Raw genomic sequence first — 19044 nt, 5'->3', positions numbered from 1 at the left:
ATATTTGTGGTGCGGTGAGGAATTTGTTGTGCGGTGAGGTATTTGTGTTTTGATGATGTACTTGTTGTGCGGTGAGGTATTTGTGGTGTGGTGAGGTATTTGTGGTGTGGTGAGGCATTTGTTGTGCGGTGAGGTATTTGTGGTGTGGTGAGGTATTTGTGGTGCGGTGAGGAATTTGTTGTGCGGTGAGGTATTTGTGTTGCGATGATGTACTTGTGGTGTGGTGAGGTATTTGTGGTGCGGTGAGGAATTTGTTGTGCGGTGATGTATTTGTGATTCGATGATGTACTTGTTGTGCGGTGAGGTATTTGTGATGCGATGATGTACTTGTTGTGCGGTGAGGTATTTGTTGTGCGGTGAGGTATTTGTTGTGCGGTGAGGAATTTGTTGTGCGGTGAGGTATTTGTGTTTCGATGATGTACTTGTTGTGCGGTGAGATATTTGTGATTCGATGATGTACTTGTTGTGCGGTGAGGTATTTGTTGTGCGGTGAGGTATTTGTGATGCGATGATGTACTTGTTGTGCGGTGAGGTATTTGTGATTCGATGATGTACTTGTTGTGCGGTGAGGTATTTGTTGTGCGGTGAGGTATTTGTTGTGCGGCGAGTTATTGGTTGTTCGGTGAGGTATTTGTGATTCGATCATGTACTTGTTGTGTGGTGACGTATTTGTTGTGTGGTGAGGTATTTGTGGTGTGGTGAGGTATTTGTTGTGTGGTGAGGTATTTGTTGTGCGGTGAGGTATTTGTGGTGCGGTGAGCTATTTGTTGTGCGGTGAGGTATTTGTTGTGCGGTGAGGTATTTGTTGTGCGGTGAGGTATTTGTGATTCGATGATGTACTCGTCGTGTGGTGAGGTATTTGTTGTGCGGTGAGGTATTTGTTGTGAGGTGAGGTATTTGTTGTGCGGTGAGGTAATTGTAGTGCGGAGAGTTATTGGTTGTGCGGTGAGGTATTTGTGATTCGATCATGTATTTGTTGTGCGGTGAGGTATTTGTTGTGCGGTGAGGTATTTGTGGTGTGGTGAGGTATTTGTGGTGTGGTGAGGTATTTGTTGTGTGGTGAGGTATTTGTTGTGAGGTGAGGTATTTGTTGTGCGGTGAGGTATTTGTTGTGCGGTGAGGTATTTCTGGTGCGGTGAGGTATTTGTTGTGCGGTGAGGTATTTGTTGTGCGGTGAGGTATTTGTTGTGCGGTGAGGTATTTGTGATTCGATGATGTACTCGTCGTGTGGTGAGGTATTTGTGGTGCGGTGAGGTATTTGTTGTGCGGTGAGGTATTTGTTGTGCGGTGAGGTATTTGTGGTGCGGTGAGGTATTTGTTGTGCGGTGAGGTATTTGTTGTGCGGTGAGGTATTTGTGGTGCGGTGAGGTATTTGTTGTGCGGTGAGGTATTTGTTGTGCGGTGAGGTATTTGTTATTCGATGATGTACTCGTCGTGTGGTGAGGTATTTGTGGTGCGGTGAGGTATTTGTTGTGCGGTGAGGTATTTGTTGTGCGGTGAGGTATTTGTGATTCGATGATGTACTCGTCGTGTGGTGAGGTATTTGTGGTGCGGTGAGGTATTTGTTGTGCGGTGAGGTATTTGTGATTCGATGATGTACTCGTCGTGTGGTGAGGTATTTGTGGTGCGGTGAGGTATTTGTTGTGCGGTGAGGTATTTGTTGTGCGGTGAGGTATTTGTTGTGCGGTGAGGTATTTGTGATTCGATGATGTACTCGTCGTGTGGTGAGGTATTTGTGGTGCGGTGAGGAATTTGTTGTGCGGTGAGGTATTTGTGTTTCGATGATGTACTTGTTGTGCGGTGAGATATTTGTGATTCGATGATGTACTTGTTGTGCGGTGAGGTATTTGTTGTGCGGTGAGGTATTTGTGATGCGATGATGTACTTGTTGTGCGGTGAGGTATTTGTGATTCGATGATGTACTTGTTGTGCGGTGAGGTATTTGTTGTGCGGTGAGGTATTTGTTGTGCGGCGAGTTATTGGTTGTTCGGTGAGGTATTTGTGATTCGATCATGTACTTGTTGTGTGGTGACGTATTTGTTGTGTGGTGAGGTATTTGTGGTGTGGTGAGGTATTTGTTGTGTGCTGAGGTATTTGTTGTGCGGTGAGGTATTTGTGGTGCGGTGAGCTATTTGTTGTGCGGTGAGGTATTTGTTGTGCGGTGAGGTATTTGTGATTCGATGATGTACTCGTCGTGTGGTGAGGTATTTGTTGTGCGGTGAGGTATTTGTTGTGAGGTGAGGTATTTGTTGTGCGGTGAGGTAATTGTAGTGCGGAGAGTTATTGGTTGTGCGGTGAGGTACTTGTGATTCGATCATGTATTTGTTGTGCGGTGAGGTATTTGTTGTGCGGTGAGGTATTTGTGGTGTGGTGAGGTATTTGTTGTGTGGTGAGGTATTTGTTGTGAGGTGAGGTATTTGTTGTGCGGTGAGGTATTTGTTGTGCGGTGAGGTATTTGTTGTGCGGTGAGGTATTTGTTGTGCGGTGAGGTATTTCTGGTGCGGTGAGGTATTTGTTGTGCGGTGAGGTATTTGTTGTGCGGTGAGGTATTTGTTGTGCGGTGAGGTATTTGTTGTGCGGTGAGGTATTTGTTGTGCGGTGAGGTATTTGTGATTCGATGATGTACTCGTCGTGTGGTGAGGTATTTGTGGTGCGGTGAGGTATTTGTTGTGCGGTGAGGTATTTGTTGTGCGGTGAGGTATTTGTGGTGCGGTGAGGTATTTGTTGTGCGGTGAGGTATTTGTTGTGCGGTGAGGTATTTGTGGTGCGGTGAGGTATTTGTTGTGCGGTGAGGTATTTGTTGTGCGGTGAGGTATTTGTTGTGCGGTGAGGTATTTGTGATTCGATGATGTACTCGTCGTGTGGTGAGGTATTTGTGGTGCGGTGAGGTATTTGTGATTCGATGATGTACTCGTCGTGTTGTATCGTTGTAGACAATGTTGTAGAGATTTAAAGGTGAGGAAGAGTTTTGTGGTTCTCACCTGTCCAGGCATTGAGAGCCCCAGCAGGGCGGGGTGTTGAGCATTCCATCGCCGGATATCCTCCACCAAGCGCTCCCTCTGAGACTCGGGGTGCTGCTCGCGGTCCATCCCGGGCCCTTTTTTTTTTTATTACTCCAAACAACCTCCACACACGTCGGGATCGACTATCCTGCTCCCTGCGTGTCCCGCCCGACCTGAATCACCGTTTTCCCGCCTCTCCCACAAACGCCACGCCCAGCGCGTCCCTCGGGAATGAAAACACGCGAACGAGTCCTTCAAGGGAACCCAAACAAACACGTGGGGTTTACCACCTTTATATGAATCATACCCATCACCCCCAGCCTGGTGTTGGCTGAACGATTAAGGTGGCAAGCTGAAGATCTTCGGATCTTGAGTTCAAACCTCTTTCAAACCGTTGAAATAACACACCAAGGTGTGTTGACTCAGTCTGACATCCTTCCGAGGTTAGGAAAATGAATACCAGCATATTAGTAACAGGGTCAAATCCACGCTTCGAGAAAATGATGCAACCAGCAGCCACAGGCTGCATACGAAGCAACAACAACCTCTCACCCTAACAACACCCCACTACGGTCACCACTTAATGGACACGGAACCCCATTCCAAAGAGCATCAGCCATGATTGTCATCAAAAGTGATGCAAGCACCCCTCAAATAAGTCTCTCAAAGTGCCAAGACGTGCACACCCCAACTCGACGACACGTTCATTTGTTAGGAAGAGAAGAGACAATTATTCCTTCAACTTCAGGCACTCGCACAACTTTTAAAACCACCCAAACAAGCAACAGCGGATGGGTGTTGCTCTTTAACCCGATCTTCCCACGAGGTTTTCCTTTTATTTCTATAATTAAACTTGATATTTGATTTATTAGTTATTTCATCCACACCAGTTCATAAATGCGTGCTGTATGTATGCAAGGGATGCTGATTGTGCAGGTACGAGCGTTTAGGCTCATGGAAAACAAGGAAAGGTGAATACGAGACAGGATTACAAACACGTGGGGATGCACAACAAGTTGAGGAGAGATGGGGTTGGGGTCAACCAATTTAGCAGTCATATTTGGTATAACAGGGTAAGGAATTAGGCCCAGCATAATGAAAGATCGGGCTGGCAGGATCGGACGAGAGGAATGCTTACTCAGCTCAAAGCCGTCTGGCCGAGGTTTGAATCCCGATACAGCGAGAAACGGTCACAGTCCCACAGTTTCCTCAGACAGACGTTAAACTGGCATCATTCTGCCAGCATTAGTTGATGGACGTTAAAAACCCTACAGTGACTGTCGCAAAGAGTTGGCAAACTGTCACCGGCATCCTGAACAAATTACAAATTGCTGCCCTAACTACTGCTGGGAGAGGGATGGCAAGCCTCCCAGCATGACCCCAAGCCAAGAAAGTGCTTTGGGGTAACCAATGCTCTGTCACAGCATCTGGTGCATCAGATGAGATTTAAACATCAACAAGTACAGGTACGTTCAAAGTACACCGCCCCCATGCCATATAAATAAATAAATAAATAATCCTCCTGCGCGTGACATCGCTGTACCCTGTGCCTTCGGTGCCCGACGATGCCCCCTCGCAGCACATGGTGTCGGAATTGGGAGAGAGCGGTTTACAATAATTAATTGCAGAATTAAAATAAATAAATAATAATCGTACAATAATTAATTTCTCAATCAATTGCTTAGTAACACACCTAAGCCACCACTATTTCATCCGAATCTGTAACTTTTCGAAAATTCAGTAATTAATCGAAAAATGAATCATTAATCAATAAATCAAAAATACCCTTTGCAGCCAAACCACTTGGTCACTGAAATGTCCAAATATCAGTTTCCCAGCTCAAAATATGCCTGAGATATTGCCAAGATGAGAAATAAAATAAATAAGGAATTAATAAATCGATAGTAATCAAGTTATAAATTTATTAATCGAAAACTGAATGATAGATTTTAGTCGAAAAATAATCAATTCATTGATTAATCAAATAATAAAAAATACAGTTTTTGCCAAAGGACATTTTCTCTTTTGTCCCCAAATTTCAGCTTCCGAGATCAAAGAATGGCTGAGATATCGCCCGGACAAACAAACAAACAAACAAACAAACAAACAAACAAGAAGACGTCGTGTAGAGTAAGATACTTGCAGAATCCAAAAAACAAATTTGACCTAAAAATAATTGGTGGTTGAATTCAATGACCAAATTTGCAACTCCTCTTCAAATTTCAAGTCAATCGGATGAAAATTGACGATTTTAGAAATTCAGCTGATGCTGACCTTTTGATCTATGTTGACCTCAATAATAATTAGCTAGTTGAATTCAGCGACCTGAAATATAAATCCTCTTCAAATTTCAAGTCAATCAAATGAAAATTGAGGATTTTAGAAATACCACCTTAGTTGTTGACCTTGAGACCTATGTTGACCTCAAAAATAATTGGCTGGTTGAATTCAGTGACCTCGTTTGCAAATTTGAAGTCAATCAGAGGAAAATTGACAATTTTATGGATTTCAAAAAGTTGTTGACCTTTGGTCTATGATGACCTTTTGACTTCAAAATTGAATAGGATTCTGTTCGGACCACCAATTCCACCACTTGGTGAAATTTCATGATCGGTTAAAATTGTGACCTGGAGGCGATTAAAGGTGTGCGCAGTGGCGGGCCCGCGGGGGGCATTGGGGGGCAATGCCCACCCAGATTAGACTTTGTGCCCCCCCTCCCCCCAGTCCAGATTGGCCAGCAGTACCCTACCACACCATTATTTTAATGTTTAACAGGTATTAAATATATGTTTTTTGTAATTATTATAAATATATACATTTTCAAATTAATTAATAGTTTAATGAAAATGCAATAATAAAAGGTACACTGGCACTGCACTGTCGGATATGTTTTGATGTAGCACACCTGACGCGCGACGTCATTACCGTTAACAAATGTTAACCTAGCTAGTTATAGTGTTATGTGTACACTACAGTAGGTCTATCTATTATGTGATGTCATTATAAGTGAAGGTTTGTTATGTGCGCAGTACCTTTTTCTTTTCTCTCGCGCCGTGGAGATGGTGACATTACATTAAAGACATTATAATGCTATAATTTCATTTGTTGTTGGTGCATAATTGTAGTAGCCTATACTTGTAGCCTTTTTCAAAGCACTTTCGCTGTGTTGTTTATTGTATAGGTGAGCATTTGCTTGCTATATATAGGGATGTTGAAAAATAAAGTGCCCCCTTTGGAAAAATGAATGCCCCCCTGCTGATTATAGCCTGTAGTCGGCACTGGGTGAGCGAACAGACAAACAAATGAAAAATCACTCACAGAGTGACAACTTGGCAAAACAGCACAAAGTAGAATGGCACTCGGTCGAGTGCACACCTCTGCCAGGTAGAAGTTCACGTTTTGTATCCCACTGATGGGCTGGATCTGAACCAAAATCCAATCCGCTTGTTCTTATCACCTATTCAACTTATCCACATTGATTTGTCATAACTCGTCCACAAATTTTTAAGATCGAGTGATATATTTAGTTTTTGGCCCCATCTATCAATTTTATAAATTAGGTATGTGTTGACCTTTTCACCTTAAAATGAAATGGTAGTTGAATTCAGCAACTTGACGTAAAAATGTTCTTCAAATTTCAAGTCAATCGGATGAAAATTGAGGATTTTAGAAATTTGGCCCAAATTGGCCTCTTGGCTGACGTTTACCTCACAATTAATAGGTGGTTAAATTTGATGACGTGGTATGCAAATGGTCTTCAAATTTCAAGGCAATCGGATGAAAATTCACAATCTTAGAAACAACTAAAACATTTGGCCTATGTTAACCTCAAAAGTAATCGGTAGTTGAATTCAATGACCTCATATGCAAATCATGTTCAAATTTCAAGTAAATCGGATGAAATTTGAGGATTTTTGAAAAATTTGGCTCAAATTGGCCTATTGGCCTGTGTAGACCTTTTCGGTCGACAGAATTTTACGAAACTTCAATACGGGACCGTTGCAGCGTCAGTGACTTTAATCTCTGAAAATTTCAGAACGATCGGTTGAGCAGTTTGGGCTATAAGCAAGTGGAACAACAAACAAAAACAATCACACAAACACACAAATCGAGGTGATCAACATACTTGTGAATATTTTTTTTTTCCAAGTAATAAACCGAGTAAAAACAGTACTCTCGACGTTAAGTGTCCGGCGATGACATCACGCATTGCCTGGATATGGAATGGTAAGGAGCAGTGTACAATAAATATAAACAAGAGGATAAAACCACCAAGCAAACCAAAATATGATTTATTTCATTGACCCAGAACTTGCAAATAATTTAGTTTGCAGATTATTTTAAGTGGAAATAAAAACGAGCAAATACACCTCCATTTCTTGGTGCAATTTTAACAAATTAAAAGAAAATTTGGGATATTTATCCAACGACGTGTACAGGTTATGAAGACAAATCACAGGCACCGTACTCTTTCTCTATCTCCGCCTTGGTCTCGGCCCTCCTGGGATGACCGACGACCAAGATGACCTCTGGCCCTGCGGTTCGCTGCGAGAGCCAATCGGAGCGAAAGTAGGATTTCGGATTTTGCGCTGAGGGACATGCTGCAGTGCACGTGGCCAGTCTCCATCCTCAGCCACAGAGATGAGAATCGACATCATCTGATCCAAGGTTAAGTTCTTGCTTCCCAAGCGCCACGCGAGGTAGTAGTCGAGTGGTAAGCAAGCTGTTTTGATGCCGGCTCGCTTCGCCTTCGCGAGCGAGAGGCCTGGCTGCATGAGTTTGTCCACAATTCCACCAACGATGTAAAACGCTTTAGGATCAAACTCTAAAAGCTTGCAGCGCGAATCGGGAGTAAGGTAAACCAGTTCGTTAGTGGGTGCTATCTCGTAGAAAGGCTTTGTCGTGCTGGTGAACAGGCCCTGGTGAAAGGCCCTTTCGCCGAGCTCCCGGATAAAGTCTTTTTCCACGAGTCCGCCGTCCACCATGCCACATAAATGCAGGTGGAATGGCCGCAGGGCACGGCGATTCAACCCGATAACCTTAACCATTTGCTGAATGCAGTTCTTCCTCTCCCGCAAGGTCATGTCTTTCTCGAAGCTCATGTCGAAGAGCAGAGGCTGACCAAAGCGCAACGCCTGCACGAGCCGCCAGCCCTGGTCTTTCTCCAGCACATCGTCATAGAAAGTCCTCACAAAAGTGTTCCTGCAAGACATGAGTACTCAATTACAGAAGTAATCCTTCTCAATACATCTACCCTTCTTAGGGGCTGGAATGAAAAAAATAAATAAATCAGGAAACAGGTCTTCAAGATACCATTCTCATGAACATAAAATCATTTAAATCTATTTTGCAATGAAAATCAAAGCAAACAAACACCCTTAAAGTATACGTCTTGCGAACAGCTCCACAAATGGATACTTTTCGAGAATGTGCAATTGTAAGAAGTGAAATTGCATTGTTGCATCAAAGCAGGAAACAGGTCAAAGTCTGAGTCAAGCCGATCATTAGTCACAATCAGACATTTTTCCCCACAACAAAGCAACGGTCTCGTTAAAGGTGCCTCAGGTATTTGGACTGCCCCAAAAAAAGCACGAGAACTTCAAATAATGGAGCCACAAATCAAAAGGAGCGATTTGAGATGAACCTTTGGACTTTCATCAAATGCCTTGTTAGTAATAGTGTTCCCATCTGAACCTTATAATGCAGGGAACCCGAAAGTTTAAAATCTCATATGCCGTGCATTTGCTAGGGCTGTTAGGATGGCCGAGAGGTACGTACACTCGTCTCCGAGCCGTCTAGCCTGAGTTTGAATCTCGACCCAGCTATAAACGGTCAACCTGGTGCCTCGCAGGCAGGGCGATCCATCAATGTGTGTGCCGTCCCTCGGGTGGACGTTAAAACGGACGTCTCGTCTGCCAGCATTCATTGGTGGACGTTAAAGATCCCGTGGTGTCCTTTGGAAAGAGTAGGGAAGTTATTGCTGGAATCCTGAAGAAATTCCAAATTCCTGCCCTTCAGCCAACGATGCCACCCTGCAGCCATGTACTGCATACAAAATCGGAGGTAGATGTGTTTGTCCATTGTCTACCATTCTCCTTGTAATTCATGTTTAAATAAATAATGTCAAGCAGTTATAATGAAAATAAACTTCCTTTGCAAGCTCGGTTCTACGTCACCACAAGAGGTAAATTTACCGAATCCGGTACAAAATTATTGATGAGGCTGGGGGCTGGGGGTTGGGTTTGGAGGGGAGGGATTAGGGGTTGTAGATCTCCACATCCCAAAAAAGGAATCGAGAAAAAAAAACAAAAAGGTCGTGGGAATGCACCAATCCGAAACAGCAGCAGTCAATACCACCGAGTCAGTGATGGAGGGGTTGTGGTGAATTAGAAAAGGATTAAAATATTTTGGAGAACAAAACACAATGGAGGTCTGGTTACTATGGTAATCAATTCACGACAGCCGAAAGGCACAACTTGGGCACCGTGGTCACGATTCTCCACAACCCAGCAGCGTTTCCCGTCGATCGAGTCATATGCAACACCAATTATGTGGTGCGCATGGATCCTACAATGAGGAACACAAAAACGAGGTGAAGATGAACAAGGAACTTGAACACAAGAGGCCATTTGGCCCATCATGCCTGTGCCACATCAACAACTCATTAACCCAATACATGAGTTGATGATGATGATAGTAGGAAGAAGAGTAGGACACGGGGACATCACCTGGGTGGAATGCATCTATGTACGGAGCCTTTTGGGCTTAGACGAAGGGTTAACGCTCGAAACGCCAGCTTCTTGTACTAAACCTTCGATGAACGTTCCGTCCATTCCAAAATACAAACACAGAATATTCAAGATGACGATGAAATGAGTACAGCCCGGTCTTCATGTAGAAGGTTTGACCAAATTTAGAGGACTGGTCACACACATATCTATCTATAATTCCAGCAATCTCTGTGTGTCTGTCTCTCTGTCTGTCACCGCTGTTTCTCGACAACCACTGGTCCGATCTAATTGAAACTTGCCAGGTATATTGCTGGGGACCTGAGTATGTGCCTTTTCAAAGTTTGATATTAATCGGACAAATGGTTGCCAAGTTATAGCCATTTATTTACCAAACCAATGACAGGACACGGTGCTATGACGTCACAATCGTTATTTATTTATTTATTTATTTGCACGTATGGGCACGCGAGAGCGAAGGAACGGCCTGTGTGGTTGTTGTTTCTGGCACGCGGTTTGAAAGTTATTTTTTAAAAAATGTTTGCACGTACGGACACGCACGTACGGGCACGCACTAGTATATAACAAAGGCCCCAGCCCCCGGTGTTCACGTCGACGTACTTGAGCGGCCTCTCCCGGTTCATCATTTCCCCCTCTTCTTGCGCCTTGCTCAACCTGCGCTTCTCCTGCTTCTCCCGCTTCGCCTTGCGCATTCCTTCACGCTTCACGAGAAACTCGAAGAATCTCCGCATGGCCCTGTTACTGTCCAACGCGGCGGCATCCTGCAGGTCTTGCTCGCTCAACGTGCCGGGCACCACCATGCCGACCCGCCGCCAGTTCTCGATCAGAACCTTCACCGCCTCCAGACGATCCCCGGGCTCGGCGCTCACAAACTCCTCAAACGCCCGTCCTGGACTGACGAACAACTCTTGGGTCACCGGCTTCGGCAGCGGCTCGCTTTCCCGCTCTCGCACCCCCTCCCGAGCCACGGTCTTCCAGGCGTCCAATCCGGTACTCGAGCCCTCCGCGGATTCCTTCACCGTGTCCGCCTGGGGCTCCACCAGTCGGCTCGCCGAACGAGCCGGTCGGGTCGTGCCGGGGAGAAGGCGGACTAGGCGTCCGAGCAGCTGTGGCAGAGAGGTCATCGTGCGCGACCGTGGAAATCCGCTGCGGACGAGCACGAGCACGAGGACAAGGCCGGATCAAGGCACCGCCATGTTGGATCACGTGGTCGAACGACGACGGGATCCGTGTTTTTGTTTAAATTTCACTTTCTCCGTGAAACTCCCAATGTAAACACGAGGGTCACTTTGAATTAAACTTTACTCGAATCCGAAAAGGAAAACATGACCAATGACACAAAACTTCCCGTTTCATTTCATGGAAAAAAAAATTCAACAAGGGTGTGTTCCGTTAGCAAGCGGCTTGCTTACCGCTTCCCAAGCAGCTTGCTAGATTCAAAGCGCTCCAAGCAAGCATTCCAACGGAACGGAGCGCCGACCGGATAGCGGGTTGGGCACGTGGGATGAAGTCGCCGGACGCCATCTTGAAACTCCCATAAAACGTGCAATGCGCGCGCGACGCACGTGTTCAAATATTGCGTCATATTCACGAGCGGAGGACGCGCCCGACGAGCGATCTCGTTCCAAGCATGCAACACGTTCTTCTGACGCATATCTTTATTTGGGCGGTGTATAGGCAACTGACAGCTCTCTATAGGAAAAAAAATAATTAATAACGCGGGTTTAATACGTGCATGAAGCAAAAACATACCGACTGCTGAAACAAACAAACAGCCAATTCCTTGGATGTGGAAACATATTCCAACTGTAAAGTCCTTAATTTTGTTTTACGGTTAAGGTGCTTGACTTATGCTCCGAGGGTCTTGAGTTCAAAGCCTCTGTCTCGCAGTTCAACAACACCGGGTGGGGTTCACTCAGCCTGTCATCCTTCCGAGGTCAGAAAACGAAGTTACCAGCGTACTGGTGACAGGGGCACTGCATCAGCGGCACAGCCACGCCTAATGATGCATCCAATGATGCATCCAAAATAACATCCAATGATGCTACCCGCAGCGTTGTACTGCACATGAAGGAGGAGGAGGAGGAGGAGGGGGAGGAGGAGGAGGAGAGGAGGAGGAGGGGAGGGGAGGATGAGGAGGTGGAGGGGAGGAGGAGGAGGAGGATCAGGATCAGGTTTGACCATTGAACACTCACACGGTCCAGTTCTTTACAAAACAAACCAGAATCATCATTTATAAACTTTCCTGAAGCTTCTCTCTCGTAAGTGGTCATCCATAATGACAGTGAGGATAAGATATACTCGCTTTTATTAAGTGCTCGAGGAAAAATAAAAAAATGTTCGTTTAAATATTTAATTATAGTAAATTTTACTTTGACACTTTGTATTGTGGACTGGCGGGGTGTGTGTTTACACATTGTGTGATCATACAAACCGTGTTTCCCCATTGTCTCGTGTCGCTCACCTGCATTTTTTGGTTCGCGGGTGCCAGCAGTGAGTGACCACTATTTTCGTTGTGTCTGTATGTCTGTCTGTCTGTATGTGTGTCTGTCTGTCTGTTTGTGACTCTCTCCAGAGCATAGCTCCGTGACGTTTGATGCGATCTTGATGACACTTGAACACAAGTTAGATATCATGGTCGAGCTGTGTCTTTTTGTATGTGGACGTCCCACGCCCACTTGAACTTTTTATTTATTTTTATTTTTTTTCTCGCAATTTCATTTCCATAAAGCTGAACGTAATGTCCATAAGTACAACATATAAAAAAATCCGATTTGATTTGGTCAATTTTGACGGAAGAGATAGGTTTTTACAGGAGGGCTTCCTCAAAAGCTTCCACTAACTCAATTGTACCTGTCGTGGCATTGTTCAATAATGGCCACCAACCATCGTCGCCTCCCGGCTTATTATTTTTTTCTTTATTTTTTTTCATTTATTTATATTTTAATTTGCAGATGCCTTCTGATGGGTCTGTGAATTTTTCCGGTGTGTCGGCTTCGATGTCCGTCGGCACACAAAATTTCAGCTTTCTTCATCACCTGGAAGGCACCGACCTTTATTATCAGTGAGTGAGTGAGTGAGTGAGTGAGTGGTTGGAAAGAGCTTCACACTATATTAGATGAGATAATATATAAACGGTACATCTTTCTTTGGGAAAAAGTTACATCATGTACTCATGTCTCTTAATTACGTACGTTTTGAACGTCAGTTGCACCGTGATTACGTCTATTAATTACGTACTATTGGAACGTCCTGTACTTTTTAAACCTTCAGATCTCTTGTGACACCTTAAACCCCATAGACATTTTATTTTAGACCTTTGGACCCCTTAGACCCTTTAGACTTCCGAGACCTGCAGACCAAACCCTTTAAATCCAAACTACTCTTGCTGCATACTCCAGAGAACCCTTAAGACCCATACTGTAAAGCACCCTTTTTAGACCCTTTCTAACCCTTTGGACCAGTAGACCTTTGGACCCATGAGACACCGTAAAACACACACCACGTAGACATCAAGAGTCTTCTTGTAATGTACAGACTATACTTTGTTCAGCAAGTAATGCGCAAACTCTACTCACCTACCCAAAGCGTGGGTACTCTGCTCGTTGACTTTATGTTAAAATAACAACATTATATTAATTAGTAACCAGTTTGAAACTATCGATGGGGCTGTCTGAGAGATAATATTAACTGAGTGATATCTCTGGTAGAGAACCAACATCTGTATACCAGTATTAAAGAAAAGCTAGTCTTTGAGTCCATACATATGTAACAAGATAGAACAGCTTGAATTTCCAACCAAAATCAGCAAATCGATTAAAACTTTTACCTGCAAATACAAAACAACGGATTGATGAAACATTTGAGAGAAATTATACAAAATTGGGCTTGGGATCCCACGATCCTGAGTTCGAATCCTGCTTTTCATTGAATTAATACCAGGTGGGGTTAACTCAGCCCGTCATCCTTCTGAGTTTGGCAAAATGAGTTTCCAGCTTGCTGGTATCCTGTGTCGGAGTGGTGACCCATCCAGGATCGTGTCCAATAGCCCAAGAGACTGCTGAGGCAGCACCAACACTCTGCACAGACTATGGTCCCAATGGGTGGATGGATGCACTACGTGTGCAGTGTGTGCACGTTGCTTTTGAGAGTTCCAAGATGGCTGCCGCGACGGCTTCACGGTCGTGCGCATGTTGCTTTTGAGAGTCCAAGATGGCCGCCGCGACGGCTTCACGGTCGTGCGCACAATGCACGTGAATGAGTCGACTCTGTCGTATATCCAGTCATTATCATATTATAGATTAGGGGGTGCGTTCCATCACCAATGAGCTTGGAGGGCGCTCTGCAAGTGGCTTAAGCACTCCAACGGAACGGCTGGCTTGTCAAGCGATAACAAGCTGATCGTTTTTAAATGGAACACACACCACAGTGATCGTGGTACTCGAGCAATTATTGGTGATGGTACAAAGGTCGTCGTTTTCAGTTTTACTTGATCATCTTGTGACAATTTTTCGCAGCGGTTCCAGGGTGGGAGGAAGAGGGAAATAAAGATAAAGAAATGGGGAGTCAGAAGGAGGAGCTCCCCACCAAGCTTATTTATAGACCCCTCCATTGTGCATTTGGGGAGCGATTTTACATGTCTTTAGATCTTGTAGAATTAGGATGAAAAGTATAACGATGAAAGTATGAAACGCACGTTTCAGTAATATTATATGAGTATACATAAGTTACAACAGATTTCATTGGTTGTCGTACTGTATATCGTTTTGAATCCGACTGCGGCGGTCATTTTTGCTGACACAACAAAACGCCTCTTTTTAATCACTTGCTTCGCTTTCTGAGCGGCTAGGCGAGCGGCTTGCAAAGCGGTTGATACGGTACGACCGGCTTGGAAAGCGACCAAACCGTTTAGCGTTTGCTCACTTTGAGACTTTATGTTTTGTTCCAATTTAGAATTATTCGTTTTATTTTCTGCCTTGTTGGGGCTGAATTTTGTTTATTTCTTTGTTTGAGATACTTATCGGTTTGAATCGGCTTGCACGGTGTTTGCTATATAGTCGGTATAGTTCGTGGCAGTGCCTCCATGGGTTTTTTTTGAAGACTGAGGATTCGAGCTGAAGTTGTATTCCTCATTCACATCTCCTCACGATTCCTGACGTTGGTAATTCGTTCGTTGAATTACGGTGTTTGTGGTTCTTTGGGTTCAAAAAATGTCAACGGAAAAAGGAAGTTGAAGAAGATTCCAATTTCCCGGTTCGTTGTTAATTTGGTTTTCTTTAAAATCTTGTTTCGACTTAATTAGTCGCTTGGAATTATCTTGGAAATGGATTTTCTTGGTTTGTAAATAGAAAAAGGTTTTGTGAAAACAACCCTGGACTGTGTTGGCATTTTCAAGGCGATATATGATATCACGTGACCGTGTTCGTAACCAGGTACGTGTTGTGTGTCCCCGTGGAGTCGGTCTGGCCCCGTGTCCCTGTGTCCCCGTGGAGTCGGTCTGGCCCCGTGTCCCTGTGTCCCCGTGAAGTCGGTCTGGCCCCGTGTCCCTGTGTCCCCGTGGAGTCGGTCTGGCCCCGTGTCCCTGTGTCCCCGTGGAGTCGGTCTGGTCCCTGTGTCCCCGTGAAGTCGGTCTGGCCCCGTGTCCCTGTGTCCCCGTGAACTCGGTCTGGCCCCGTGTCCCTGTGTCCCCGTGGAGTCGGTCTGGCCCCGTGTCCCTGTGTCCCCGTGGAGTCGGTCTGGTCCCTGTGTCCCCGTGAAGTCGGTCTGGCCCCGTGTCCCTGTGTCCCCGTGAAGTCGGTCTGGCCCCGTGTCCCTGTGTCCCCGTGAAGTCGGTCTGGCCCCGTGTCCCTGTGTCCCCGTGAAGTCGGTCTGGCCCCGTGTCCCTGTGTCCCCGTGAAGTCGGTCTGGCCCCGTGTCCCTGTGTCCCCGTGAAGTCGGTCTGGCCCCGTGTCCCTGTGTCCCCGTGAAGTCGGTCTGGCCCCGTGTCCCTGTGTCCCCGTGAAGTCGGTCTGGCCCCGTGTCCCTGTGTCCCCGTGAAGTCGGTCTGGCCCCGTGTCCCTGTGTCCCCGTGAAGTTGGTCTGGCCCCGTGTCCCTGTGTCCCCGTGAAGTCGGTCTGGCCCCTTGTCCCTGTGTCCCCGTGAACTCGGTCTGGCCCCGTGTCCCTGTGTCCCCGTAAAGTCGGTCTGGCCCCGTGTCCCTGTGTCCCCGTGAAGTCGGTCTGGCCCCGTGTCCCTGTGTCCCCGTAAAGTCGGTCTGGCCCCCTGTCCCTGTGTCCCCGTGAAGTCGGTCTGGCCCCGTGTCCCTGTGTCCCCGTGAAGTCGGTCTGGCCCCGTGTCCCTGTGTCCCCGTGAAGTCGGTCTGGCCCCGTGTCCCTGTGTCCCCGTGAAGTCGGTCTGGCCCCGTGTCCCTGTGTCCCCGTGAAGTCGGTCTGGCCCCGTGTCCCTGTGTCCCCGTGAAGTCGGTCTGGCCCCGTGTCCCTGTGTCCCCGTGAAGTCGGTCTGGCCCCGTGTCCCTGTGTCCCCGTGAAGTAGGTCTGGCCCCGTGTCCCTGTGTCCCCGTGAAGTTGGTCTGGCCCCGTGTCCCCGTGAAGTCGGTCTGGCCCCGTGTCCCTGTGTCCCCGTGAAGTCGGTCTGGCCCCTTGTCCCTGTGTCCCCGTGAACTCGGTCTGGCCCCGTGTCCCTGTGTCCCTGTAAAGTCGGTCTGGCCCCGTGTCCCTGTGTCCCCGTGAAGTCGGTCTGGCCCCCTGTCCCTGTGTCCCCGTGAAGTCGGTCTGGCCCCCTGTCCCTGTGTCCCCGTGAAGTCGGTCTGGCCCCGTGTCCCTGTGTCCCCGTGAAGTCGGTCTGGCCCCATGTCCCTGTGTCCCCGTGAAGTCGGTCTGGCCCCTTGTCCCTGTGTCCCCGTGAACTCGGTCTGGCCCCATGTCCCTGTGTCCCCGTAAAGTCGGTGTGTCCCCGTGAAGTCGGTCTGGCCCTGTGTCCCCGTGAAGTCGGTCTGGCCCCGTGTCCCCGTGAAGTCGGTGTGGCCCCGTGAAGTCGGTCTGGTCCCTGTGTCCCCGTGAAGTCGGTCTGGCCCCGTGTCCCTGTGGCCCCGTGAAGTCGGTCTGGCCCCGTGTCCCTGTGTCCCCGTGAAGTCGGTCTGGCCCCGTGTCCCTGTGTCCCCGTGAAGTCGGTCTGGCCCCGTGTCCCTGTGTCCCCGTGAAGTCGGTCTGGCCCCGTGTCCCTGTGTCCCCGTGAAGTCGGTCTGGCCCCGTGTCCCTGTGTCCCCGTGAAGTCGGTCTGGCCCCGTGTCCCTGTGTCCCCGTGAAGTCGGTCTGGCCCCGTGTCCCTGTGAAGTCGGTCTGGCCCCGTGTCCCTGTGTCCCCGTGAAGTCGGTCTGGCCTCGTGTCCCCGTGAAGTCGGTGTGGCCCCATGAAGTCGGTCTGGCCCCGTGTCCCTGTGTCCCCGTGGAGTCTGTGTGTCCCCGTGAAGTCGGTCTGGCCCCGTGTCCCTGTGTCCCCGTGAAGTCGGTCTGGCCCCGTGTCCCTGTGTCCCCGTGAAGTCGGTCTGGCCTCGTGTCCCCGTGAAGTCGGTGTGGCCCCGTGAAGTCGGTCTGGCCCCGTGTCCCTGTGTCCCCGTGGAGTCTGTGTGTCCCCGTGAAGTCGGTCTGGCCCCGTGTCCCTGTGTTTAACCTTTGTCATTATATAAAATGTTTGGTGAACTTTGAGGTTCTTCATCAGAAGGATAATCACTTCATTTGACTTCCAGCCACCTAACCCTTCATTTTCACTGAGGAAACATTATTCCTGGGAGAATGGCTGCAAGCCAAGTCTTCTGCAGATTTTAATTGTTAATCCCTGTTTTAAGAAATAATTCTCAGTCAGGAGGTGAAAATGTTTCCATCCCTGGTGTTCTAGGGCACAAACCCCACACCGTTATGGCGTTGGTACTGCCACACCTGCACACCAAGCGGGAGGTTGATGGAGCTGTTCGTTCATTCACTGACAAGGTGCTAGTCTTGAGGTTCGGTCGTAGCAGCGATCCCGGGTGTATGCAGCTTGATGAACTGGTGAGGGCTCAAGTCCGCTTGGTACCTGCTTGCGATGCGTGGTGGTGGTGGTGATGGTGATGGTGGTGGTGGTGACATTTTTATCCATGATAATGGCTGTTGGTTTCTCTTGTATCCAGTTGTGGAAAACGTCCCAGCAGTTGAGCAAAATGGCTTTGATGTACTTGGTGGACGTGGATGAAGTTCCCGTGTACACACGTTACTTTGACATCTCCTACGTACCTTCAACGGTGTTCTTCTTCAATGGGCAACACATGAAGGTGGACTATGGGTGAGTGGTTTGAGCACAGGGGCATGACTTTTTTGGGGTAACCTTTAAATTGACTTAAAGTATTCATGAATGCATCTTGATACAAATCATTACTTTGCTCGTCAGGAGGATTTTCCGAATGAGATCCTTCTACCAGTTTGTGATCTCTAATACAAATGCCTTTGCATTGTTGTTGTGCAGATCCCCTGACCACACCAAGTTTGTGGGATGTTTCAAGTCCAAGCAAGACCTCATAGACTTGGTGGAGGTTATCTTCCGTGGAGCAATGCGTGGAAAGCTCATTGTCCGCAGCCCCATCGATCCCCGCAACCTACCACGCTACGACCTCCTCTACTGTGACCTATGACAAGTACCGCCCTGTCAGGCCATAGCCCCGATACCTGTATGCCTTGTTTGAATCTGGCACGTCGACGTGTCCAAAGACTTGACTGTGAAAATGCATCTTCACCCTCCGTATTGCTGTTACATGATGATGGTCAAACTCTGGTGCATGTGACACAGACGTGTCCGGCCCGCTGTTCCTCTTCGAATGTTAGATCCTGAACTTTGACATCACTGCTGGCATTTTGTGTGATAGATATTTCCACACCAGCTTGTACAGTTAATTATCTATGGAAGAAGCTTCTTTTAGAGTTATTAAATTATCTGAAATGACAAACAGTTTGGAAAATTGTGCAGGGTAATATTATTTAAGTCATCACCCCTTGTCAAAAAGTCACTTTTTGCATAATTTAATTTCCAAAAATAGTTCGGTCTCGGTCTGTGTCCGTCCAGCTGCTGCTTCTAGTTTTTGAATAAACGAATGAAAGAATTGTTTGTTTTCATTTATCCCAATAATGAATATATTTGTGTTATCTTCATGCATAATCTTTAGGTTGTCATTTGTGATCATAGAGGGAGAAGGGGTTGGGCTGGAGGGATGGGGGATAACATAGAAATCCTTAACAGCACAATTATATTTAGTTAATTGCCACAATC

At 47.0% G+C, this 19044-nt stretch overlaps 3 protein-coding genes across 4 annotated transcripts in view; 1 reads left to right on the top strand and 2 right to left on the bottom strand.

The window, feature by feature from the left end:
* The window catches only part of LOC147010484 (afadin-like), an 80507-nt gene extending 77348 nt beyond the window's left edge, over nucleotides 1–3159 (bottom strand). Inside the window, exon 1 of the mRNA XM_085860365.1 lies at nucleotides 2982–3159. Coding sequence (XP_085716491.1) covers nucleotides 2982–3089 — 108 coding nt within the window. The 5' untranslated portion in view covers nucleotides 3090–3159. The remainder of the gene's footprint in view (nucleotides 1–2981) is intronic.
* Nucleotides 3160–7278: 4119 nt separating this feature from the next.
* TRMT10C (tRNA methyltransferase 10C, mitochondrial RNase P subunit) lies at nucleotides 7279–10979 on the bottom strand. Its single transcript, XM_085858810.1, has 2 exons — nucleotides 10352–10979; nucleotides 7279–8204 (listed from the first exon to the last, which is right to left on the bottom strand). Exons 1-2 carry the CDS (start codon nucleotides 10873–10875, stop codon nucleotides 7478–7480), a joined length of 1251 nt encoding a protein of 416 aa, XP_085714936.1. The 5' UTR covers nucleotides 10876–10979; the 3' UTR covers nucleotides 7279–7477.
* A 3879-nt stretch (nucleotides 10980–14858) lies between these two features.
* TXNL4B (thioredoxin like 4B) lies at nucleotides 14859–18877 on the top strand. Of its 2 annotated transcripts, none has more exons than XM_085860256.1 (4): nucleotides 14859–15004; nucleotides 17644–17795; nucleotides 17915–18066; nucleotides 18247–18877. In XM_085860256.1, exons 2-4 carry the CDS (start codon nucleotides 17664–17666, stop codon nucleotides 18410–18412), a joined length of 450 nt encoding a protein of 149 aa, XP_085716382.1. In that variant the 5' UTR covers nucleotides 14859–15004; nucleotides 17644–17663; the 3' UTR covers nucleotides 18413–18877. The 2 variants fall into 2 exon arrangements, with proteins under 2 accessions (XP_085716382.1, XP_085716381.1); XM_085860255.1 differs by having other exon boundaries at nucleotides 15001–15183.
* Nucleotides 18878–19044: the final 167 nt, after the last annotated feature.

This window comes from Eptatretus burgeri, chromosome 16 (genome assembly GCF_056783735.1).
Source record: "Eptatretus burgeri isolate ZD-2024b chromosome 16, Ebu_testis_v1, whole genome shotgun sequence".
NCBI classification, from domain to species: Eukaryota; Metazoa; Chordata; class Myxini; order Myxiniformes; family Myxinidae; genus Eptatretus; species Eptatretus burgeri.
The sequence above is the reverse complement of the archived record's forward strand: the minus strand, read 5'-3'. Positions and strand labels throughout refer to the sequence as shown.